The following is a 25301-nucleotide window of genomic DNA, read 5'->3' as shown; positions in this document are numbered from 1 at the left end:
TAAAATAGAACTAAATAGAAACATCAGGATGGCTGTACGCTATTAAAGACAAACAGGCATTCGTCCCTACCCCTACTACTTATTCTCTGTTCCCTCCCAAAAGGTGCATTGGTGAGCAGATAATTAACAACAAACCTTTCATAAAATCATAGTGTGCTAGCCTAGGTACAAGTCAGCTCCGCTCAGGTATTCCATTTGGCTGCAACTTCAGCACAGACATTCCTTGCTTTTCACCTTAATTTATAGGTCAAAGCCTTACCGATATCATGCTCCCAATAATACAGCTGTAAAGCTTCGCTATCTCATCTTTGTCTAGCTTCTCATCTGCCATGTGTGTATTGTAGATTAACCGAAGCTGCATAAGTGTAGCTATTAGAAATTGGTCAATGTGGCTAGACATAACTTCCGCTTTGTCTTCCTGTCTGAAAACTTCATCAATCTAAGATTTAAAAACAAAACAGAACACCCAAGTCAACATAATAAAAACAGTGCAGAACAGCTATAATTTAAAAACATTTACATAAGAAAAGTCTTGCCCTTATCTATTTTGCCGAAGTACTTCTATTCCAAGCTTCCACTTGAAATCAGTAAACTACAAACTTCTATTGCTAATTCCAAATATAATACGTTACATTTATATCTCTTTAAAGGATCAGTATCCTGTACAGTCTTGACATCTATCATAGATTCTGGAATTAACAACTTTGTGAAATCTTCCAGACAAAACATTTCTACATAGTTTTCACACATTCACAGAGTGGGCTTTAACTATGAGGGAAGACACAAAATCTTTCTGCTGAGTCTGCACAGCAGTTTACATTTAAAAGTTAAGTTACATTGGCAACAGTCTGCTTTTTCAAATCTGTATAGCATAGTCTCTATAGGATAGATGTGTACTTTACAAAAAATAAAATTACGTTTTTCCCCCCTTAGTGCTTCTGTGTTAGAGTCTATTCCACAACACAGAAGTGAAATCGATATTACTAAAGCGAGTCAGATGGCCCCTGTGCACTTAGTTTTGTCATCAGGGAGATTCTGAGCAGAGTCCATGTCACCTGACACGGTTGCTCCACCAGAGTGCAGCTCATCAACCTCGCAGAGAAATAGCTTAGTTCAGTATGAATAGTTGTTACACCTTAGTTCTCTTACCTGTGCTAGAGCCTGAATGCTTGTATTTATATCACCACTGGCTACTTGAGAAATGACACAGTTGATGGTAGAAGCAATGCTACTGTGCATGTCATCAAAGTGTGGCGACACAGCACGGATTCTAAACAGGTGAAAACAGGATTTGTTACCCTTTGGAGTGTTCTAGTTTATACTAAACTGCTATTTTTCAGAAGCAGTTTAGAGACAAGATTTTTTATCTTCATAGGGAACATTCAAGGTAGAAACAATTTCTAACATATCTATGAGTTTACCAGTATGCTAACAGACATAACACATTTAAGAAAGATCAATGTTGTCTTAAAAAAGATGACACAAAAATAAATAAGCATAACTCAGGTTTTTCATTAGAAATAACAGCTACCCAGAATTCAAAACAGTACCGTAGATCATGACTCTGACATCTCTTTTCAGAACAGCTGACACTTCACCTTCTCAGGTAAAGAGGTCTGAATGTACAAACTGGTCATTTCAGCTTCTCAGAATAGTTCTTTAGTTCTTATTGGTTTTACTTAGATCTAACTAGACTCACTTGGGCTCAGGAATCAGGACTGGCTCAAAGATGTCATCTAGTTTGTGCTGTACGAGTGCTGGCATCTCACATTTGACAGTACCGTTATCATTTTCAATTTCATCAAGATCCAGCTGAAATTCCCGTGGAACTGTATGTGCTGTCTCAGAGTGACTGCCCATATTGCGATTTTGGCTACAGAAACCAGGAGAGAGATGTTTATTACATACACTCAACAGGCAAAAGTAACAGTGCTAACATCTACTGGTAGCCCTAAAGCTCCTATAATAGAACAGCACACATTTTGGAGATGTGATTTTATTCAAGATCCTTAAAAACTTCCCTTTGCTGCTCTCCCCTAGCTATTAGTAAAACTAAATTTTGTAAGCCAGAAGAGCAGCTGCCAGTTACTTGCTTTCCCAGCTACCCTTACAAGATGAGGCCCCATCCAAACCACTGCAGTTAGGTATAAACTAGCTAATGCTGTTAGAGATCACTGAACACAGTTTAAAGTAGCACTAATGGAACATAGGCTTAGAGTTCATTTGTGTTTTTAGATGATGAATAGGATGCATGTGTACACAGAAACATTGCGAGCTCAACTGAATCTAGTATTCTCCCATATAACTTGTACTTCATACTAGAAGTTTCAAGGAAACACCGTACGCTATTCTCCAACAGGGACTTTTATCCCAGGACGATGAGCAAGTGGTAAGACACTGTTTCTGAGCTTTTGTTTCCAAAACCGTCTCTCCAGGCTGTTTCACACGTGCTCATCCAATTCTGTACTATGTAATTGTGCTAACAAGTTAGGGACACAGTCCAGATAAATGCAACACACAGGACATTCTCCCAGCATTTCCAACAGCTGTCTACCATAAGTGCCATATCTGCCTGCAGCTTCACCTACAGACACCTCGGTAGAAACTTCTGCTGTTGTTTTCTTTCTTTTGTTCAGATCACAGATCTATACACCTACTGAACTGGCTATGATAAACATGTCACCCTTTGGAAGGGATGACAAGGATAGAAATGGAAAGACAGAAGAGCCCCTGCACTAAGGAGTTAGTGGGCAGTACTTACATCCTATAAGTGCGATACATAATTCTGTCCATGGAGAAGCAGTGAAAAAAGGCACAAGACCATTTAGAAAGATTTCAAGACAGACAAGACAAAAAAAGTTTCAGACATTCTGCTTTAAATTCTTTGGCCAATTTTCACAACATGCAATGATGATACACAAAATAAAATAACATAGCTGGACATGACATTAGCACATACACTATACCACCTGCAGACCATAATGTATCATTACATACTTGAGTTTGGAAGACATATCCTCAGCTGGCCCCTTCCGCAGCATGCTAGCATTCGCACTGATGTTTTGGATACGCTGAGGTTTCTCCTCTGCCTGTCTCACTGGAGCAGCAGATGGTCTCTTGGCTGACCGTTTTATTCTCTCCTCCAACATGCTCATGTCTTTCTCTGACAGCTAAAACAAACAATGCTTTCACTCAGTGGAATGAGTTTTAGAAATGTGTACCTCTTGTAGGTGACACAATTACAGGCTGAGGTTTTGCAATTCCAAGGCAAGTCAATACTACCATCTAGCAGCTCTCCAACAGGGTCACTTGACTACCAGATGGTTGTTCAGGAGCTAGTTAATCCATATGGACAAGCTACTATATGAAATACAGCCACTTCTAGCCCACATTGTTTCCAAGAAACAAATCATTTTTAGTTCAAATTCTACCACTGTTAGTAAGTTTAATTGTTGCTTGTGTTGCTGAAGAACAAAGCACACCTATCCACCCTTGCATGTCCTCTATATTTATGAGCCCTAAGCAACATTTTAACACTGTGGACTCTACTACAGAAGCTAAGGTTCTGCTACAGCTTGCCTGTTCCAAGTACTTGCAACTCAACCACTGTTATTTCCAGTTACACTCACATTTCCAATCAGCTTGAATACTTGGTCACCATGAACATTGTAGACAGTTACAATGGTGTTCAGTGCAGCATTGCGAACGGTGTTGTCTCTATCACCAATATGAGTTGCCATTTCTTTCAAGGCTTTCCCTGGAGTTGGCTGGCATACGTTCATGCCATAAGATTCAACCAGACATCCAAGCTCTTCCAGGCACTCTGAAGGAAGAAAATGACACAAGCACATTCAAAATTAAAGTTGCTGAGAAACAATCCTCTGACTTCTGTGCTGTTTGAGAACGAACGTTCACTATACAGAAGGGTGAATCACAACGCTCAGTTTATTAACAGAATGATAGTTCTTGCTCTCTGTGTTGACAGATGCACATACTCTGGATGATTTATGGGATAAAGAAGCACACAAGCATCTAAAAGCTGTCAGTCATTCCCATATCTTTCCAAGTACTTCCCATAACTGTGAGCTATGTGATGTTCAACTTCACAATTAGGCAGTTTAAACAGTTGTAAGTTTGTAATGTTGTACCATAGAATTTAACCTTCTAGATTTATAAGGATGAGATTTCAAGGTGACCATGAAGCTGTTTGAACTTTAAAACACTATATGGTAAACAATTCCTAAAGTAAAACAGTTGAGACCTCTGTACAGCATAGAGACATCTTTTCAAAGTTCTGATCATATTACCAGATTCCCTTAGTGACCTGGACAGTACTATCATCATTGTTCTCCACAGCACTGTTTTATTAAAACAAGCCTCCTCAAGGAAGACTCAAACTTAATGTTAATGTTAAATTACTATCAACAGATTGTTACACCTTCCAAAGATAAAAAAATGAAGAGCAAGATTGTTCTTCCTTTAACTAAAATACATTACAAGGTTACTTGCAAGTGCATATAATTCTACATACAGGGCAAATCTCATCTTCCACTAGAAGTTAAGTTGGTTTTTCAGGATGCAAAACAACACGGCTAAAAATTGAAACTGCTTAGTATGTAATGCTATTTCCCACCTGCACGCTGTTTTGAGTTTTTAGATTTTGTCCCCTCCATGATGAAAGTAAACATTTTGCTGGCTGGATATATGAGACACATCCTATTCAGGATGGCACGCACATCTTTGCGGATGACATCTTTTGGTTCTCCTACCTAATAGAAAAGCAGAAACAGTTGGGAAGAAATACTAAACATTTTGAACAGACTCTTCATACTGATGAGTCGTTTAATGTCAAGACAGTCAAAATTATTCTCAGTGCAAAAACTCCTTCTGGAAAATGCCTTTTAAAGGCAAATACACAACACATTCAGAATGAGCATCACTGTAGTAATTTGATATCCTGCAATGTTCCCCACAGAAAGTGAGGTTAACTTCTGTATAATAAAGAGTACCTTTATGATGAGATACGGGATGAAAGACGATGCTTCATTTTCCGTAAGGTGATACTCCTCTTGGCTCAGCATATTGAACAGCAATTTAAGGTATTCAAGCGTTTTCATAAGAACACTTGTGTTGGTATCAAAGAACCGTAGAGTAAGCCACTTCAGGATTAGATCCAGGCAGCTGATGACTCCATCTTTCTCATTCTCCAAATGCTTCAAACAACACGGGGAAAAAAGAGGGGCAAAGTGAAGCACGCTGTTCAAGAAATCAGAACAAGGAAAAAGCTATGCCTGCTGAGACAGTCTACACACACTGACTGATTTCTGAGGCTGCAAGTGCTCACTTTCAGCTTAAACAGCTTTCTGACATTTTAAGAAAAACCTCTAGTGAACAAACTAATTTTCTCTTCTCAAAAACATAAAATTCATTAATTATCTGGAAAAAAGTTTCAATCTCACAGTACAGTTACCTCTAGCTTCTCAGAACACTCCTAGTTGATTTTAATTCAAGATGCGACAGCAAGGAATAATTATTTTTGTTGTCATCCACTAGCACAGATCCAAACTTACCTCAATCATAACAGCCAGTGCTTTGTTGTGGTGCTGGAAGTCTGCATGAAACATCTCATCCTGTAACCATTTGGCGACACAACTGGACATTTGAGTTTTCAGCTGTTCAATGTATTCATCGCGAGGAGTAGTGAAGTTCCACTTCAACACCTGCAAAACATCAGCATTTGGAACTCAAAGCAAGCAGCACTTTCTGCTCTTGAAAAAATCTGCAAATTGTATTGTTTTCAGTCCTACTTCAGAATCTGTTTTCAAAATCTTCTCATTATCAAAAGACAACGGGAAAATTTAAATGGCTTTTGCTCATCTTGGCTTCAATAAAAGATCCTGTGTTGAGCAGTCATCTTTAGGCTGTTACCTTAATTTCTACCAACTACTTAGAGTGGTTGTTTTTAAGCTACATAGGTCTTTTCACTGGCAAGTAATCAGTGAAGCATGCTTTAAGCAACAAAATTTCCACATGCGCAAAAAAATCAAGCTCATTAACAAGTACCATTCAAAATACATATAAAGAATTTAATGTGGATCCTAGAACTCCAACATTAGATATGCACAAAAAGTTGATCAACTTGACACTGTAAAGCTAAGGATCATCTCTTAGAAGCAGCAAGAAGTTCTACAAGAACATACAGATGCACAAAATCTGACAAACAGACAAACATCACAAAATAATACGGGCCTGTGCAAGTCAACTGGGGCACTGGATAAACAACCCAAAGGACAGACAGAAAATAGAACTTTCATGTCCTAGCATAGTTAATTTTAAATGCCAGAACAAAAGGATGTATTAAAATTAATACTAATTCAAAATAAGTGAATGCATTTAGATCTTTCTTACCTTCAGTCCTTTTTCATCTTTCATTCTCTGTTCTTTCCCATTTGGGACTATGATAAAAATGGGACCTGATTTGTCATCATCCTCCTTTAAAGTAGGCTTGTTCAATATTTTCTTCCCCTGTACGCCCTGAGAAAACAACAACAAAAAAAACCCCAAACCCAAGGTATTAAGAAGCAACACAAGACATATGCCTTAGTCCAAGCAATAGCAAGCATTAGATGCCAGCCAACCTCATGCTGCCTACGTAAACAAGAGCCAGAGAGAAGCTGAAAGAATAAAGTTGATTAGAATTTTTTAAAGTATGTGCTCTGCTGCTGTGGAAGCAATACTCGTGACAGTGTGTGCAACAGCATCCTGTGAAAGATGACATATCATTCTGGACCAGTGCACCAGTTACCCACACACATACCTAAAACCCAATGTAGTACCTGTTTGATAGATTTGCTCTTTGTCAGTCTGGTATTGCCTTTGCTGAAGTTTGTATTAGTTTTGGACAGGCTGGTACTGCCCTTGGACACACTGCTATTAACATCTGACTGCTGTAAATAAGCCATAAAAAAAAAAAGGCTTTGTTGTTAGAGACATATTTACTTGGAAGAGTTACCAATCCACATCTCTTACATGGGCTTTTATTTATTTTTGTGTCCATTGCAGAGGCATTAACTCCAGAATCAAAATTCTGACAAGCAAATATATTAACTTTGGCAAGCCTACAACATCCTTCCAAGTTTGTTCCATTCATTTCTGTCATAGATCTGGACTTGCGTCAGTTTTTCTCATAACATTACTTGAGGCAATAGAAGCAAAAGGATTATAAAACAAGGTGGTTTTTTGCTTAACTTTAAAATATATAGAAAAAAATCACTAACAATGAAAGAACAATTCAAGGATGCACAGCTGAGGCTGTGACTGTGCTTTCAAACATATTCTTTCTCTTCTTGCTTCTGTGTTCCTACTGTAAAGGAGATGAATTTCCTTCAATACATGGGTTCAACACTGTTGTTCACAGCAGAACAGCAATGGTAAGAATAAATACTCAATTACTTGAAACCAAGAAGACAAACAAATTTACAATATGGAATGAGCTGTTCACGTGGCATTTAAAAACAAAACAAAACAGGCTTAGTTAAACATTATTTCTGTTATTACCTACTTAAGTAGAAGATATAGGAATACCTAATTTCAGAAATCAGACAAACACACTGATTCTTTTTAAAAGCAGTCCCAAGAAAGGGCTATACTCTTTTACCCATAAAACATTACTCAATCTGTTAATTTAATTGAATTAATATCACACAAAATAGAACAATTACCTTAGTTTTAGAGGAAGTTCCTCCTACTTTGGCTTTTTTGGGATCAGGCTTAGATTCCATGGTATTTGACCCTGAATCTTCTGTAAGAGCTGGAAAAACAAAGATCATCCCAAACTATCAGGAAGCCTGTTTCAAATCAACACTGTTTTTTTTGTTCTTAGAACAGAATAATAAACTACTCATGAAGATAATGATAGTAATGTGTAATAATGCCCTTATCACACAGAAAATTTTCTTTTACATGTTAGCACACACAGTTCCCCACATCGTTATACATCAAATTTATTATAGTTTAAAACATAAATAATCATTAAAGTACTGTTTCACCAGAAATTCTTCTTAGGGGAATGTAAACCAAGCTTTTCTTCAGTTATTTCCCAGAACTTGAGAGGTTACCTGATGCAGGTTGGAATTTGGCTGGAGCTGCTCCCCCTCCCGCTCTGGAGGATGCTTTAGCAGGTGGAGCTGGTTTGGCTGGCATATTGGCTTTGGCTTTTTCAAGCATGGCCAGTACCTGGTCTTTGGAAGTAGGCTAGAGGGCGGGGAAACAAAATAACAGATATGGAAGGATTATTATTTCAATACATACCTCAGACTAGAAAAATGACAGTACTTTGAAGCAGAATATTCTCTAGCAAGCATCTTTCATGACACTTAGAACATCCATGCTTTCAGATCTTCACATTCTGAGATGGGACACCTTGCCATTAGTTTATTTCTGGAAGATGTATATGAAGCAAACCAGCAATCTGTTCCAGCTGAGCAGTCCTATGAAGTTACTTGAGAACCCTGAGTTATTGTTTGAGTAAGCCATGTATGTGTTTAAAGGCATACAGTTAGACAATAAATGGTAAGCTATCAACAAATAGATTTCTTTCAGAAAAATACACATTGTGAATAAATAACAAGCTCTTGTAGTGATAAATCAGTTGTGGCCACAGTCTTTTTGAAGTACAGAAAACTTGCAATCTCCTGACCTTATTTTCAGCCACCTGAAGTTCAGTGCAGGCAAGGTTTTCCATGACCAAATACATCACAAACCTAACCATTTAATATTCACTTCGTCGAAGTCACATTAGCCACTCTTAGTCACAGCAATACCTTCAGCTTGCCGGTGGCTTTTGCCATCTTCTCAAAGCCAAGATGCATCATAAAGAATGGCAGGGCATCCTGAGCCTTTTTACGCACATCTCCATTTCGATCTTCAAGGCAGGAGTAGAGGTGAGGCACACATAAGAGCAGGTCAGAAGGAACAGAGCGGAGGGTAGGCAACTTGTCAGCCAACCAGCCAAGAAGCTATAAGTTTAAAAAATGTTTTTGAATAAGCGATTATTGATATTTGGAACATCTAACATAAGCCACAAGAGCACAAACAGTAGTCCTTTACTCATTCATACAAAGAAAAGGAAAAAACTATGTTTAGGCAAACATACTCGTAAACAACGTAAGTGTAGTATTAACAATTCATAAACAACAAAACGTGAGTACAGTATTTGAATATGCAGCTACTTCAAAACTTGGAGCCTGACCAGGTAAGACTGTGTGGGCTGATTCCTCCTTCTGTAAATAACACTGGAATTTCAGACTAGGTAGCGCAGCTGATTAGCAAGTTACACTTCATTAACCTCAATATATTAACACCTCCAGTTCTGTTCTGGTCTTCATCACTACTGTGTCAATTTGACGGGAAACAAAATAGTCTTATAAGGGTGACCAAGAGGCTAAACCTGCATTTTGGAGGCACTAAAATCTAAGTTACAGCTATCACACTAGGGGACAGCTCATTAGCCCTGTAAAGTTTTGTCAGCAAGAACAGAGAGTTGCTTCTTGTTTACTTACATAATAGTTGTATTATGCAACATCAGTTTGCTTATATAAAGTTAGTCCATAGCAAAAACGGTTATTTTGAGCAAATACACACAAAGAGCAGTTAAGAGAAGCCTACCTCCTGCCTTAGAAAAGGATTTTCTTTTTTGAGTTCCTCAGATAGGTCTTCTCCTTCCAGCCACTCTTTCATGCCAGTTTGTTCAGCCCAGGCATTCACAGTTGCTAGTGCAGCAGCACGAACATTGTTCTGTAGCAATAACAAGATTTATGAATAATCCTAAAGAAGGGTCAGAAGATTACAACAGAAGATTCTACATTATAAATTTTGAACTACGTTTTCATTCGCTACTTGAGAAACGTAGGATTCAGAGTCTAATTTTAGTGTCGCTATCGCATACGGAAATAAGCAAATCATATCATAAACTTACTATTAAAAAGTGATAGGTATAATAAACAGGCACAAAAGGTTATCTTTAGAAACACTTCAAACTTGCTATCTTAACCTTAACTCCTGAATGAAAAAATAGGTACAGATAAGGTTGACTTCTAAAGAATAAAGTTGATTTATGTAATGGTTATAACAGGCTTAGCACATACATATAGCAGGACAAGAAGATTATGGAACCTGCTAGTAGTTTCAGGGCAGTCTTATTTCAGGTTTGTGAGCCAAGGTCAAAACAAGGGCAGGTGAGTCTCTTACCCAAGTTCTACCTTTAGTGTTTTGGTTTTAAAAAAAAAACAAACAAACACATTGTGTCTTTTTTTGAAACAGTTATGTGAAATTGGAAGTCAGATGGAACACACAATTCTTCAAAGAAAATCTGTCAGTACAAACACGAGTGTACACATGAGAACAGATCACTCTCCCATAGGCTGAGTAGGAAGCAAGACGATATTAAAGCTAAAGTATGTGTGTTTGTATAACAGATGCATAGGATACATGTTACATTGCACTTAAAATTGACTCAGTTCTGGCATGTACCCAGAGTCAGCATCCTTACTAAAAAGTTGTCCACAGAGGGAAATAAAATTCCTGTGCCAAATGCAAACAGCTACATTTGTCTACTTACAGGTTAGAGCCTGGTTTTGCTTAATTATTCACTGAATGTCAATATTTTAAGCAAGGCTCAAAAAAATCTATCTCATCTCCCTAAACACCTGCAACTGGATAAATCTTGCAGAATAGTTATTATTGCAATAATGTTTGGATGAGTACACAATCCTCCATCAGTATCACAGCACACTGTAATTGTAATACCAGTAACATTGGTATTATGCATTTGTATTGCACATTTTGGTGATGATACAGGTTAATCTCAGTAGGTCTTATCCTTAAAAATCATGTACTTGCAAGTGAAGACAGCTTGCTGTTTTCTCATGATAACTTGAGGGGTGAATAAAAGAAAGAAACCAGCTTGCTCATAAAAAAAATTAGCTCCTTTGGACTGAGGAAACAACCTGAAATATACCTTATTTTAGTTTGTTTTTTTTTTTTTTTTCTTTAAATCTAGATCCTTATGCTTAGTCCTCCCATTGTTTGGAAGGAGACCCAGTTTCACTGTTGTATTAAACATGACAATTTCTGTAGCACAATTTGTGCATGTTCTCAGAACTGTGCAAAAGTGAATGTGTAGATGTGTAGATGGTAATTTAAAATCTGTATCCTTGCAACTACACCATGTAGTTTTGAGCTTTAAACAGAGACAACAAGCTCCTCAGTTCACATGAGGTGCCTGTTTTGTTAGAAGCTTTAAGTCATCTTGTATGCGACTTCTGACTTGCTGGATTTTAAATGGAACTTAGGCTCCTCAGAGAGAGATCCCGGAGAAGGGAAAGAAACTAGATACTGTGACTTACAAGTAGCATCAGGATAATACTTGTGCTCTTCACAGAATAAGAACGATCTCCAGCAGAAGGGACTGTTAGATTTTGAGTGCTGCCCAACTCCACCTTCAAAACTGTCAGTAGTCAAGTAATCTGTAATTCTTGGCAATCCTGACTAGTCTCCACATACCAGATGATTTTAGTTTATTTTAAAATGATACTCATCTATTTATGGCAGGCAAGACTTGCTGTCATTCCTACTGGGGCAGACAAACACATCAAGCTTTCTGACACAAAAAGGACAAGTCTCATCTGAACTCCTTGCACGGAGTACTTTAGAGTTTCTGCCTCTTCAAAGAGGAGAAGAATGAAGTCAATGCAGACACCACCAACACCAAGGATGCAAACACATTAAGCATTGGTACACTGATGCATGTTGGCATGCAACATCAGCATATTGTACTTCAAATATCAGCACAGCTCGTCAGTATAGTAGACATTTTGCTTGTTCATTTGTAGATTCAAGAATACCACAGCTTGTAAACTGGAGCTGGCTTCTCTTGCTTTCAAATACACACACTCAGAAATAGTAAGCTTCATGAAACTGAAGCACAGAAGCAGCTATTTTCCCCTAGGTAATAACAACCAGCTTCATCAAATAAGAAGGGAACCTTCTATGTTCAATAACAAGCAATTGATTAGAAGGTACTTGCTAAACCAGTATCAGTTTATGCTGAGTGAGCTTTGGCTTCCAGAAAAGCAATGCTAATCTCCAGGCACTTCCACTGTAAGAGTTCATCTGGGCTTGGGGGAGGTGAAGGGAAGATGATTCTCCTTCTCAATCTGCATATAAATGCAGACTTGTGAAACTGTGTCAAGCACCTTTCTCCTACAGGCATCAACAAAAATAGTACTTATGTAGGAATCCAGTTTTGACACACATCCTCAGCAGCTTTCCAAGTAGTTGCTTTTGCTGCTAGGAAGACTTCCAATTTCAACCTGCTCACCTACTTCCTGCACGTTTTACTGCTCACACTCAGAATAGGAACATCTGAAATATCACCTCTGATGATTGCCTGTGAATTCTGGCACAAATCGTTAGCATCTTCTCAAGCCTCCCTCTCTCCAGTTGTCCCAAATAGTTCTTTCCATGGTCCTAGGTTTGATTTGACACAGTATCTTGACAAGCTTAACAATGACATTATACAAACTTCAGTATAAGTCAGTGCCATATTTCAGCCTACACAGAAGTCTCCCACACAGTGACACAGAACAAGACAACACTGCACACTGGAATTCACACTGATACACTAAAAGACGACTTCTACAAGCAACCTTAAAGTCAATCAAGTTTTCTTGGTAAAGTAGTGTACTTTCAGTCTGAAAGTTCAGTTCATGTATACATAGTCACTGTGTTTCATTTGTAAGATGAATTATGACCCCAGCTCCTGTTATTCACAAGCAGTAGAATATATCTCATGCAGAATGCATACCGAGGGTACTTTATTTGGATAATAAGTTGTCATTTAAGCAAAAACAATCCCCCTCCAGAAAAATCACCATCACAACTTGCATGAGCTTCCAAAGCTTTAATTACCATTCACATCTCAAAAGCAAACAGGAACAGTTATTCCCAGGTATACTTCAGAGCAGAAAGGCAAAAATGAGACCAAGTTGGCCGGAAGTGTCGATCTGCCTGGAGGAAGTGAAGCCCTACAGAGGGATCTTGGAAATACCACTCTTCTGAAAGAGTGGTCAAGCACCGGAATGGACTGCTCAGGGAGGTGGCGGAGTCACCGATTCTGGAGATGTTCCAGGAATGTTTGGATTTTGTGTTGAGAGACGTGGTTTAGTGAGTACTATTGGTGATAGGTAGATGGTTGGACTGGATGATCCTGAAGGTCTTTTCCAACCTTGGTGATTTTGTGATCTGGACAGGCTGGATAGCTGGGCTGAAGCCAATGGGAGGAGTTTCTAAAATGCCAAATGCCAGGTCCTGCACTTTGGCCACAACAACCCCAGGCAAGGCTACAGGCCTGGGGCAGAGTGGCTGGAAAACTGTGGAGAAGAAATGGACCTGGGGGTATTGACTGATGCTCGGCTGAACATGAGCCAGCACTGTGCCCAGGTAGCCAAGAAGGCCAATGGCATCATCCTGGCTTGCATCAGAAACAGTGTTACCAGCAGGAACAGGGCAGAGATTGTCCCCCTCTACTCAGCCCTGGTGAGGCCGCACCTCGAGTACTGTGTCCAGTTTTGGGCCCCTCACTGCAAGAAAGACATTGAGGCCCTGGATCAGGTTCAAAGAAGGGCAACAAAGCTGGTGAGGGGTCTGGAACACAGGCGTGATGAGGAGTGGCTGAAGGAGCTGGGATTGTTCAGTGTGGAGAAGAGGAGGCTCCGAGGAGACCTTATTGCTCTCTATAACTACCTGAAGGAAAGTTGTAGTGTGCTAGGGGTTGGCCTCTTCTCTTGTGTAACTGGTGATAGGGAATGGCTTCCAGTTGTACCAGAGGAAGCTTAGGCTGGATGTTAGGAAATACTAGTTCTCTGAAAGAGTGTTCAGGCACTGGAATGGACTGCCCAGGGAGGTGGTAGAGTCACCGACCCTGGAGTGTTCAAGGAACATCTGGACGTTGTGTTGAGGGACATGGTTTAGTAAGAACTATTGGTGATGGCTGGATGGTTGCACTGGATGATCTTGTAGGTCTTCTCCAACCTTGGTGTTTCTGCGATTCTGTGAAAAGGAGAAAGGTATTGAGCATCTTACCTTACTGTCTCCAAGGACCGTAATGACAGGAATGCCCAAATTTTTCACATGCTGTTTGATATTGGGGCCCATTGCTGTTGCCAGCTGCTGAAGAATGCTTAGTGTTTGTTGCACCTGCATATAAAGAGAAAGTAAAGAGAAAGTCTTTGAATAAGCTACTGATACAATCATATATGCAAAATTCAAAATCACATGGAGAGAGTTAACACTGCTGTACATAAGCTCTTACTTCAGAATGCCTGCTCAGTGATATAGGGACACTGAAACAGGAGCATTACTTGTATGGCGACACACATAATCTTCTCCTTTTTTGGAAGATTTTTTCATTAATACACTCCACTGGTTTCAAACTAATGGTTTTGTGACATTGCAACAGCTCTCTGCCATAAACTATTTCTCATTTCTGAACTGGAAATAGTTGAAAAGTAGGTTTTCAAATAACATACCAAGATTTTATTGGAGTCATTGAGACGACTCTTCAAAGCAGCAGGAAGTTCTCCTATGTTGGGCTGTATGAACTTGGCTTCATTAATAATGCTTGCCACTTCATCTAGACCTTCTTTCCTGATCTTCCAGTTTTTGTCCCCAATCTTAGCCACTAGCTCAGCTGTGATCTTATCACTGTACAAAACAGAAAAAGTAAAAAGTCCATTTTCTTATTTACATGCCTTCAGTATTTGAGTGCTTTAATAATGCAGATTTATGCTTATAAAGGATGTCAATGAAGCTTTGAATTGCAGTGCAAATGTCTTCAAGTTGTAGAATATAAATGTACCCAATATCTGTTCTTGGCAGAAGATCCACAACATCATTCCCAACATCTTCCTGTTCCTCTTCCTCACCATCATCCCCACTTCCTCCACTGTGCCTGGAAATGCCACGAGTTGGGGCTGGTGCTGTCTGTCCTTGCATCTGCAAGCAACAAAAGCTTACAATGGCTATTTTAGAGTTTGACATTAAAAATAAAGGCACTCATACAACACAAATACACTATTTCAGTGTCAAAGATTTTAAAACATAATACTCAAAAAAAAAAAAAAAAAAACCAAACCCAAAAACAAGAGCTTTTGCAATCTGTCACAGGAAAAAAAAAAAACTATTGGCATAGCTAGGCACAACACATTCAGCTCACCAAAGCAGCTGCTATCTTCAGAAATCTGGTTCACTTAAAACAAAATCAAAGGCTAGACCCACAGTATTAGTACACATTTCAACTACTGTTGTTTCCAAGTAGTTTTAGTGATATTTGGTATTAAGAATGCTACACTTCATACCTTTTCAAATTCTGCATCAATCTGAGAGAGAAGGGCTGGCTTTTCATCCTCAAAAAACATTCGTAAAGATGGTCCCACATAAAGATACATAACTCCCAGCAAGGTAATGGCAGAAGTCCTTACAGCCTGACAGAAAGGTGATAAAAAGTGTTCAGTCTTCACATTAAGGACTGATCAAAATTCTGGATTAAAATAAATTTTCTTACTGGGTTAGTTGCAGCAAGAGCTGTCCTCACATTACTAATGAAAGCTTTGACATTCAATCTGTGGAAAAAAAAAATAAAATCACATTCCCATGAGTACAAACAAACCAACCAATCATAGCATACTAAACATTTTAAAAAATGCAATGGGAATGAGAAATCACAGAGAAGCAGAAAATATTCGCACATTAACATCTTAAGTACAGGGTACTAATTAAATAGATCAGTTTTGGGAATAAGCTGCTATGAAAGTCAGCACAGTAAACCTAAGATAACTAACATCAAATGCTATTTATTAGAGTTGTAGAGCTTCTTATATTACTACAATCCTGAGATTGCTAGTACCAAAATCCAAAGGAACAAGTCTAGTACCACTTTAAGCACCTGAAATGTGGCTACATAATAAAAAGCATTTTTTTGTGAACCTGTACCAGGACCTTGCTGAAAAAGGTCCAAATTTCAGAATCAGTAATTCGCAAGAGAAAGAAGCAAGGTTTAGATTAATTAACCTTCTATATCACCACTGCGCAGCAACAGAAAATAGATGGGTCAACATGGAAGCTTCCTTCACATGGTTTCAAACACCACCGTTCTATTATCATCTCCATACATTACTCTGGTGGAAATACACTTTCTGTGGAATTTGTCCAAATACGAATTGCTACTGAAAAAAGTTCCCAAGACTTAATCAATGCAACTACCCATTTCATGGCTGTTGTATAATCCAAAGTAACTACCTAAGCAATCAACTAAACTAGCATTTGATTGCTGATCCAACAATCAGAAATTTGTTCTCTTAAGTAAATGGCACATTACTGCATACATATAATAGAGAGCATTCAGTTAAGAGATAGGTGCTGAGAAACTAAGGAATGTTACACTGGTTCTAATGAAGAACTTATTTTCTACCCCATCCAGCATCAGAAGCAGTAATTGTGTTGGCTAAAACATCACCCTAGAACTCTACCCCAATGAGAAAAATAAGCATCCCAGTATATATTCCTCTATACTGTGCCAAACAAAACCACATTGGGATGCATCAGAGCATAGATGTACCAAAACTATTACTCATCCCACTTCCATATGTAGATTAAGACTCTTCAGAGAAGCCCCAATGAGAAGGGATCTTTTAACAAAGGATGCAACCTTATTATTCCTGTCAGATGTTTTTGTTTACATGTTTAGAACTGGAAGAGCAGCTGATGAAGTCAGTATCAGAGCTGAGAGAAGTAGAAGTTCGGTGCACTTGCACTCTCAAGAACAAATCTTCAGCCCAAGATAAAAAACACAGACTCAAATTTCTCTTGGAAGACATACCCAGAAAAGCCAAACTCTTTAATTGCATTTGAGAGCCAGTTCAAAGTTTCCGACTGGTTTTTAGGGTTCTTTTGAGAGAAAGCCGTAGCCACAACCTGGAAGAGAAAAGTAAAGCTTGAGTTTTCTAATATTACAAGCCAGGTGACAAAGAACTATTGTACGTAAATGAGTGATAATACCTGCAAAAATCAGGGTAGTGCAAATAAACCAAAAGAGCTGGGGGTAACAACCAAGGCAAAATTTGTTGTGTCACTGTAACATAATATAATTGCAGCTGAAGTAAACCAGAAGTTATTAAAGTACTAAAAGGCTTTCAGAGATCAGCTATATTACAGAAGTGTACAAGTGGTTTTTTCCCCCCACTTTTTACAATTTTTTTTTTTTTTAAAACAATATTTCAGAAAGGTACCTTTTTACTACCATTATTTTTGCATTTAACAGCTATCTCAAGAGATACCTTCAAACTTCCCTGTGCTGAGCAGCACAGGAAAACAAAACAACAAAAAACGCATGAAGACTGAAGACTTAATTCCCTGATTTTCCCTGAAATTCCCTGAAAGAACACGTTTCTGTCTTTAACAGAAGAATACTTTGCTATCCACTCACCTGCTCAGCAGTCCATGGCAGTTGGCATGCCTCAGCTATTGCTGTCATGGCTTCTTTTGCATTGCTCCCACATTTCACATCACCAACCTTGTCTACAAGGCCATCCAATACAACCTGTGCTGAAGTCTTGGAGAAGTTTCCTTTCTGTGCAATCAATGCAACTATATGCAGTTTCATCTGCATCACCTGGAATGTTGATAATAGCAAGGAAGTCACTCACTTTTATATATCTTAGACCTCTAAAAAGTGTATACGTATTTAATGTAAGAAATACAGATTGCATTTTTTCTATTAAATTGTGTCTACTCAAGGACATACATGCATTTGTCTGAATATAAACTATATATAAATGTTTATATAAACATAAACATTGTCTGAATGTGTATACACATTTTAATACACAATCAATACTGAGCAACCATTACTAGCTTTTAGCGTTCATCTATATCTATATATGCATATACACAAACACCGATATACATCTAGACACATTCAAGTGTCTCCTGAAGTCTCAATTACAAGCAAAAAAGAAATCCAATTTTAGAGTATATATTCTCACTTGACTGTAGAGAGAACTGCACTAAAACAATAACATATATACAGCAAGGGCCTTTTTTCAGTTGGAACAGCTTACATTAAGTAATAAAAATGAACTGCTGCTTACTGAGATAAAGATGTATTACCTGAAAGTTTGTTTCCTTCCAACCAGGTTTCTTGGCCAGCATTCTTACTAGAGCTTGGCAAGGCATTTCACTTCTCTCCATAAGCTCAACAGCCTTAAGGATAAACAAAAGTTAACCAAAAGGTCACAAATGAAAAAAGAAAAAAAACATTAACAAACAAACACCAAACATCCACACAAATGGAAATTACCTGAATTGTCATGCAAGTGTTTTCTTAACATTACACTAAGTTGCAGAAATCCTCAGCATAAGAATTTACCTGAACAGCCTTACTATAAGACCCATTCCTGCAAGGAGCCCATTTTACACACACTGAGCCAACATTTTGGTGGAAGTGTTCATACTTCTACACTTTGTTTATCCTTTAAGTGTATTTACAAGCACTTGTTGGCCATTCCAAATCTGGAAATGTAACATTTAGTAAGTGGCCCATCTAGAAAGCTGACTACAAAGCAGAGACTAAGCCTTAATGTAGCCCCTCCTCCCCACAAAGGCATTCCACTGAAACTATAACATCCTCATATTTCAGTAAATCTGCTTAAGCTTTTGCAGCAATATTTCAGTGCTGCCAGTAACAGCACTGTTCCATAATTTCAGTCAGTCAGTACTTCCACTAAAATATTAAAACTCAATTTTTTAATTAAAAATTAAAACTGCAATACAATGGTATGAACTACTTGTACATCAACAATTGATTGCTTTTTGAATGCGAATTCTGAAAAGTTCTATGATACCGCAGGAAGAAAAAAAAGAATCAGGCTTCACATTCCAGTTTTTATAGTAGACCACGTTTGTAACTACACGAAGCACTCACTACCAGTTATGAATACTAATATTGCTGTCATAAGTTGCAAACTATTTACTAACTGAAACTTTGATATTATGCTCAGTCGCTGCTTAAAATGCAACCAATGGGGACTTGCAAGTGTTTTTGCACAAATCATTCCCAAACCTTTATAATTACTTTATATTTTTAATAGACCTGTATACACGCATCTTCAGTCCATGTATATGCTTCAAATGCTTCTCATAAAACCATATCTACATCAAATTAAGAAGGTTACTGCACCACAGTTATGGATTAAGAGTTAATTTAAACCATGTACACCCCTGGTATTTTGCAAGTATTGTTTAACTCATCTGAAACAGCATTCTGACCTACTGCTACTCTGGTATGTCTCTTTAAAAGAGAGCTACCAGGCCTAAAACCAGCTGAAGAAATTATTTCTTGCTTTCTTCTCCCCCATTTCTCCTTTTATCAGTTGTTGCAAAACTCACCTTCTGAAACTCTTCCATGGAGGCAAGTCTCTCTTTCCAGTTACCACTGTCCAGCTGCTGGATACAGGAAGCTGGAAGGACAGCAGCAGCTTTCTCCTCACAAACTTCTATCTGCAGACAGAACAAAATAAGAATAACACAACCCACAGGATTCTGCGTTAGTAGGAAGAACAGAGCTAGGGACATATAATGTACGTGAACAACTCCTGCTCTTCGATGCATTTACAAAATTTAAGTCACCATATGACTTAATTAAGTCACCATTATGACACCATAATGACAAAGTTCTGCTGTAGGTTGAAGCATTTTGTACAGATTACAATATAAGGGTTTTGCATTTTGTATAGGTTACAATATAGAGCTTAGGAAGCTGCTAAATCATATTGCAACAGAAAAATAATCCCTGAAAAGTTTCAGTTGCACAGTCAAAAATGATACCAGGTAGGCATTACTTAAAGAATCAAGCAAAGATAAACTGAAGTATACAAGATAATTTTGTATGAAGTTGGGATTTCATAGCAATTAGTCAGAGAACAGTGGTGGACAGGAGAAGACACCTTCCACGTCCATCTTAATGGAATGAATTCAAGTTATTCTGAAAACAAAACATAGTAAACATAGTAAAAGTTCCCTTTGCATCTCTGGTACCTGTACTATTCTCAAGAACTGTATCCTCATTTTGTGCCGTATATAATATATATACTCATACTAAAGGACACTTCCTAAAGGTAGCTGACAGCTTAAACTGCAAATAGATTTCAGAACTTAAGCAGCTTTTTGTTACTGTTCGATCCACAGATGGGGAATGAGATAGACTAATCTACTGAAAGGATATGGAAGGGAAAAGGTTGTTTTTTTCTGAAGTAGAAACAAAGCATCTAACTCATATGTATATAAACTATATGAATGATTCCATTAACACACAGATTTCCAATGCGTTCTTGGCTCATCCCCAACTGAGCAGCATGCAAGAAATTTGATTTAGTTTATTATTAGTTTGAAATCTGAAGCATAACTCCAGAATATCATATTTTCAAGCTTTTAATGCCAGACAGCAAATCATACATCCTTAATTACACTGTAAGTAGTTATCTCTATCTTCTACATCTGTTTCTAATTCAGTAACACCACTGATCATTACACTAGCTTGATAACGTTTACTGCTTTTATGACCTGGTACCAAAGCCAGACAATACAATAGGTGCATATTTGCCAGAGTACATCAAACACCCATTTTGCCAGTTATGAATTCTATTTAAATACACTGCTTTTCCTTACCCAAGAAAGATACTGCAGTGAAAAAACGTAATAGCTGAAGAACTGACTGACTATTTACACAGAACACTTTATTTTGGATAAAAGACACTTACCGAGAGCTCAGATTCAACTATCTCTTTGGTCTCAGGACCCTTCTTGCCTTTAGCCCCAGCACCTCCTGTACCTGCAGCTGCAGCTGGTTTGCTTTTCTTAGGTGGGCCCCCAGGCTAGAAAGGAAGCACAAATTAGCAGAGATCAAACAGCTCTCCGACTCATCAGATTCTAAACAAACTGCTGTTTTTCCTATACCTCCGCATTCTGACATCAAAACACACATTTGGAAGATGCATTTCTAGTACCATAACTGTTACATTTGATCTTCAAGATAGCAACTAGTTATAGTCAATACAATCACAGACAAATAGAACTGTCAATAACCTCTTGACAATCTCTTACTTTCACAGCAGGTGCTTTTTTCTGTGGTCCTGGCTTGGCTGCTGCATCTTTTATTTCTTTATCTCCAGCAGTGCTTGAAAGCGCAGGTGTCTTTCCAGCAACAGGCTTGCCTTCTTTCTTCTCAGCAGCTCCAGCCTTTTTACCATAAACCAGTTCTACCTTCTCTGCACACTCTTTAATCTGACAAAGTGTTTCAAAACAAAACAAAAATGTAAAGAAGTATCTGTTTAGCTGCCACAATGAGGTGTAGTTTATTTTCTCAGCAGTGGCTCAAACTTTGCTATTCTAGAAATATTAAGTTGCTCAGTTAACAAAGTTCAGCTATCCTGTATTACAGCACTAATGTTAACTAGTCAATAGCATCACCTCCTGTTATATTGCTCATTTTCTTAGTTCAAAATGAAGCATGGAGAGTTGAGAGAACTCCTTTCAGATACAGATGCTCTAAAGACTAATTCTTAGCACAATAATCAAGTCATCATTCCAACCTGTTAACTTACACAAAAGTGCAAAAACTTTGTGTAGGGAAATAAAGACTGAATATCAAATTCTGTCTTAAAATATAGAACTAAGTCAGGGAATTAAGTCACAAACACATGAGATTTGTTTCAGAGAAAGAAGAATTTGGAAAACAACCCACCAACCAAAAAAGAAATCAAGCCACTTCACCAACTCTTGAAGCCAAACACACATTATATTAAAGAATGAGAAGGTGCAGTGTTTGCATATCAATACATTTTAGATACTGAGTCAAAGAAAGGATACTCAATATTTAACAAAAATTTTTGAAAGTCTTTTTCCAGTCTTCCTGCTCCGATAGTAACTTTTAAGTAGGTCACTTCCAAAACAACCGTGGCAAAACATTGACTGAAGTATCTCCTCTGATCCTCTTTACTGAAATGCATTTTACATGGATAAATTGAGCATTTTACATTTCATAAACTCACCCGATCAAGCTTTAGTTTGTCGACATCTGCTAGAAAAGGATTCACAGCTTTCTCTCCAGCAACCTTCAATGCAGTGCCTAATGCTTCAAAACCAGCATCTCTTACTTCAGGAGCAGAATCATTGATATGCTGCCAAGAAATACAGCACACATTACAAAGTTTGCAGCTCACATCTAAACAAGTGTTTAAACTCATGATCCGTATAAATCTGTTTCAACCTTTTAATAAAACTTACAATCAATACAGCGTAATACTTAATATTCCATTCCATTATAGAAAGAAAGAAAAGTTGTCTACTCTGTTTCTTCATATCTTGATCTACTCTTTTCTCAAATACAGGCTGCTTCCCATCCTTAGATCTCTCACACAGCAAGAAAAGGAAGAACATTTTAGCTTTAAGAAATACTGGAACACCATAAAAGCTTCTAAGAAATTTAAAATCCCACAACCCTTTTCAAATCTCCATTTTAAAAGCCAAGGAACTCACCCAGACAAAAGAAATGGAAACACATAATGAAGTGTACAGATTTGGATTACACTGGAAGTTCTCCAGTGTACATGCAGTCTATGCATCGACAGAAGTTTTTACCCATGGCAAATTAGATGCAGCACTCTAATAAAAGTTTGCTATGAATATCTGCAAGAAGCATTTGTCCATATCCAGCAGTTAAATAGAAAACCAACGTCTTTACTACAAACTAGGTAAGTTTTCAGTTTTAGAGATAGTTTAGTCTCTTCTTAGCAATTTCCACGACCAAGTCATCTTCCACTTCGATATCAGTGAGAATTCACTGACAGCCATATAGTACACAAGATTTTTAGCCCCTGCACTATCAGATTTCTTTCTCCCAAAACAATCTGACGCTTCACACCAACATTTCAAGTCAGTATCAGAGAAGTACTAATTCCTTCTCCTTTTTTACCTTGAGAAGTGCAGCACAGAAAGGTTTCAACAGACTTTTTGGCAGAGTAGAAGGCGTGCAGTGTCGAAAGCTTCTTGCAATGAAAAGGGATGTCTGCTGCTTAATTGTTGGATTTTTGTTGTCCATCACTGCCAACACATCTTCACTTATGTTCTGCAATGTGGTCTACAGAGAAAAGAGATACTACTTTCAGTAAAGGAACAAAAAAGCAAATAAAAAGACGCCAATTCTCAGACACAGTGGGAAAATTTTCAGTGTTTTACTTACAGTAAGAAAGATTGCATCAATGGCTTCCTGCAGTGCTTGCACTACCTGAGGTTTCTTCTCTTTAAATTTCTCTAAGATCGTTGGAACAACCTGTGGAAGAGATAAAAAGAAAGAGTCAATCCACTCTTCGCTAACATAATTGTGAAACATGAAAATTTGTTCCCTGACGTTTCACAAAGAAGCAAAGCAAATTAGCATCTCTCCTACCCCATTGGGCATACAACAGGATGAACTAGTCTACTCCAGCTTTTCTCCAATGTAAAATTCTTTGCACTCAATCTATTAATAAATAATGATTTTTGAGCAGTTACACAGAAAAGCTAAGAAAGAGGCAGGTATATAAACTCACAAGTGAACATTCTGGATCTACTAGTGTGAAATACAGAGACATTGATAGGAAACAGTTCCACAGTAGAACACTCTGTTCTCATTTTTTAAGAATCAAAGATTGTGTATGTATGCATATATACACACACAGTCCCATCTCCCAGCATCCTCACAGCATTCAGCACCACTGTCCAAGATGCTTTTATTTGACTAGAACACTGTCTTTCCAGTTGTGGAAGCCTGAACCTTTCCTACAGCTGCATCCCTTCCAAGCAGCAGGATATTTTTGGATTTATTAACTTGAAAAAGCACACCTGATAATTAAACCACACCACATCAGAGCTTCTCTGCAATTTAGACTCAATATAGCTTCTCAGTCAACCAGATACAGATGACTCTCCAATGTGCTGGTAATATGAGGAGGTCCACTTAACTATGGCCTCTGTAACCTACACTATTAGTAACATAAGAAATTCTGATGTTTAACCAGAGACATGCAGAGCTTTTAGTAGTGAAAAGCAGGCTACTTTTGACATTTCTGTAAGCATATCAGAGTTGACAGTTTAGAAGCCATCTAGTTACTCATTATAAGCTCTTGCATAATAGAAAACAGGTCTTCCTACAGATACCTCTTTCTACACAGAATTTGACCACAAGATCTCAGCTCATTATGACACAGTGAACAAAGCTCAGGTGGCATCTTTGTGTTGCTAACCCTTGCCAATTCCTGTTTGCAAAGCCTTAAACGCTTCAAAATAAATAAGTAAAAACAACCATGTTCCTCATAACAACAGGCAGCATTCAGAATGAAATTATCTTTGCCCAAACTTATGTTCAGAGTTCAAGAGACCTGAAGACTTCGAAGCAATGACACTCAGTAACTTCACAACTCACCACAAAACATAACACTAATAGCTGCCAGGCACAATTTCTCCACTTCCCTCAGCTTTACCCTCAGCTCTCCCTTACGTATCCTCTTATGCATCACAAGAAAACTTAAAGTCGAGCAGCTTAAAGATCACAGCAACAGTGGCTCTCTTGAGAAAGAAGTGAGATAAATGCAAACACTTCCACAGCTTTCTTGGTAGTATTGTTACTAAGACAAGAGTTGCAAAAGGAGAGAAGAGCATTAAGCTAGATCACCCGAACATTTTGGTGCCAAAGAAAACTCAGTAGTTTTGTTACCTGCTTTGAACAGCCAAACAAGTAAAACCAGAACTAACAACTATACATGATGGCACTGCTAAGTAGACCTCAGGCTCAGAAATGCTTCCCCCACCTCCGTGTGCTACAAGTGCACTTCTGCAGGTGTACCTCCAGCATGAGGCAATATAAATAAGTTCATCTTATGAAAAGTGAACTCAGAGCAGTCTTCATACACAAGATTCATTGTACCAGTAAGCTTTATACCACTGAACGTGAATAAACACTGTCCTTTTATCCTTAAGCTGCAAGTAACTTCACTTCTTAATCCATCAAGGTGGAGACAAATATTTGTAATACTACAAAATCATATCTTTCATAAATACCAAGCACTGACAAATAAACAAACCAACCCTTCTCCCCAACCCCCCAGTGTTCCTGGTGGCCAGCACCAACAACAACAAAAAAAAAACCAACC

The 25301-nt window shown here is 38.1% G+C and overlaps 1 protein-coding gene and 1 non-coding gene across 2 annotated transcripts in view; both read right to left on the bottom strand.

The window, feature by feature from the left end:
• The window catches only part of CKAP5 (cytoskeleton associated protein 5), a 47560-nt gene that overhangs the window by 7329 nt on the left and 14930 nt on the right, over positions 1-25301 (bottom strand). The window contains exons 10-36 of the mRNA XM_048949421.1: positions 23354-23443; positions 23087-23251; positions 22164-22292; positions 21217-21396; positions 20874-20987; positions 19504-19614; positions 18226-18318; positions 17543-17728; positions 16937-17031; positions 15623-15680; positions 15417-15542; positions 14918-15054; positions 14589-14763; positions 14143-14256; positions 9667-9795; positions 8823-9017; positions 8118-8253; positions 7722-7810; positions 6409-6534; positions 5571-5720; positions 5010-5213; positions 4634-4769; positions 3630-3823; positions 2998-3170; positions 1700-1873; positions 1150-1270; positions 260-439 (exon numbers count right to left, since the gene is read on the bottom strand). Coding sequence (XP_048805378.1) covers positions 260-439; positions 1150-1270; positions 1700-1873; positions 2998-3170; positions 3630-3823; positions 4634-4769; positions 5010-5213; positions 5571-5720; positions 6409-6534; positions 7722-7810; positions 8118-8253; positions 8823-9017; positions 9667-9795; positions 14143-14256; positions 14589-14763; positions 14918-15054; positions 15417-15542; positions 15623-15680; positions 16937-17031; positions 17543-17728; positions 18226-18318; positions 19504-19614; positions 20874-20987; positions 21217-21396; positions 22164-22292; positions 23087-23251; positions 23354-23443 — 3780 coding nt within the window. The remainder of the gene's footprint in view (positions 1-259; positions 440-1149; positions 1271-1699; positions 1874-2997; positions 3171-3629; positions 3824-4633; positions 4770-5009; positions 5214-5570; positions 5721-6408; positions 6535-7721; positions 7811-8117; positions 8254-8822; positions 9018-9666; positions 9796-14142; positions 14257-14588; positions 14764-14917; positions 15055-15416; positions 15543-15622; positions 15681-16936; positions 17032-17542; positions 17729-18225; positions 18319-19503; positions 19615-20873; positions 20988-21216; positions 21397-22163; positions 22293-23086; positions 23252-23353; positions 23444-25301) is intronic.
• LOC125695612 (small nucleolar RNA SNORD67) lies at positions 988-1098 on the bottom strand. The gene has a single exon (XR_007378023.1). It is a non-coding gene; the product is annotated as a small nucleolar RNA SNORD67 (small nucleolar RNA).

The sequence above is a fragment of the Lagopus muta genome, chromosome 6, assembly GCF_023343835.1.
Source record: "Lagopus muta isolate bLagMut1 chromosome 6, bLagMut1 primary, whole genome shotgun sequence".
Classification (NCBI taxonomy): domain Eukaryota; kingdom Metazoa; phylum Chordata; class Aves; order Galliformes; family Phasianidae; genus Lagopus; species Lagopus muta.
This window is presented reverse-complemented; position numbering and strand designations above follow the sequence as displayed.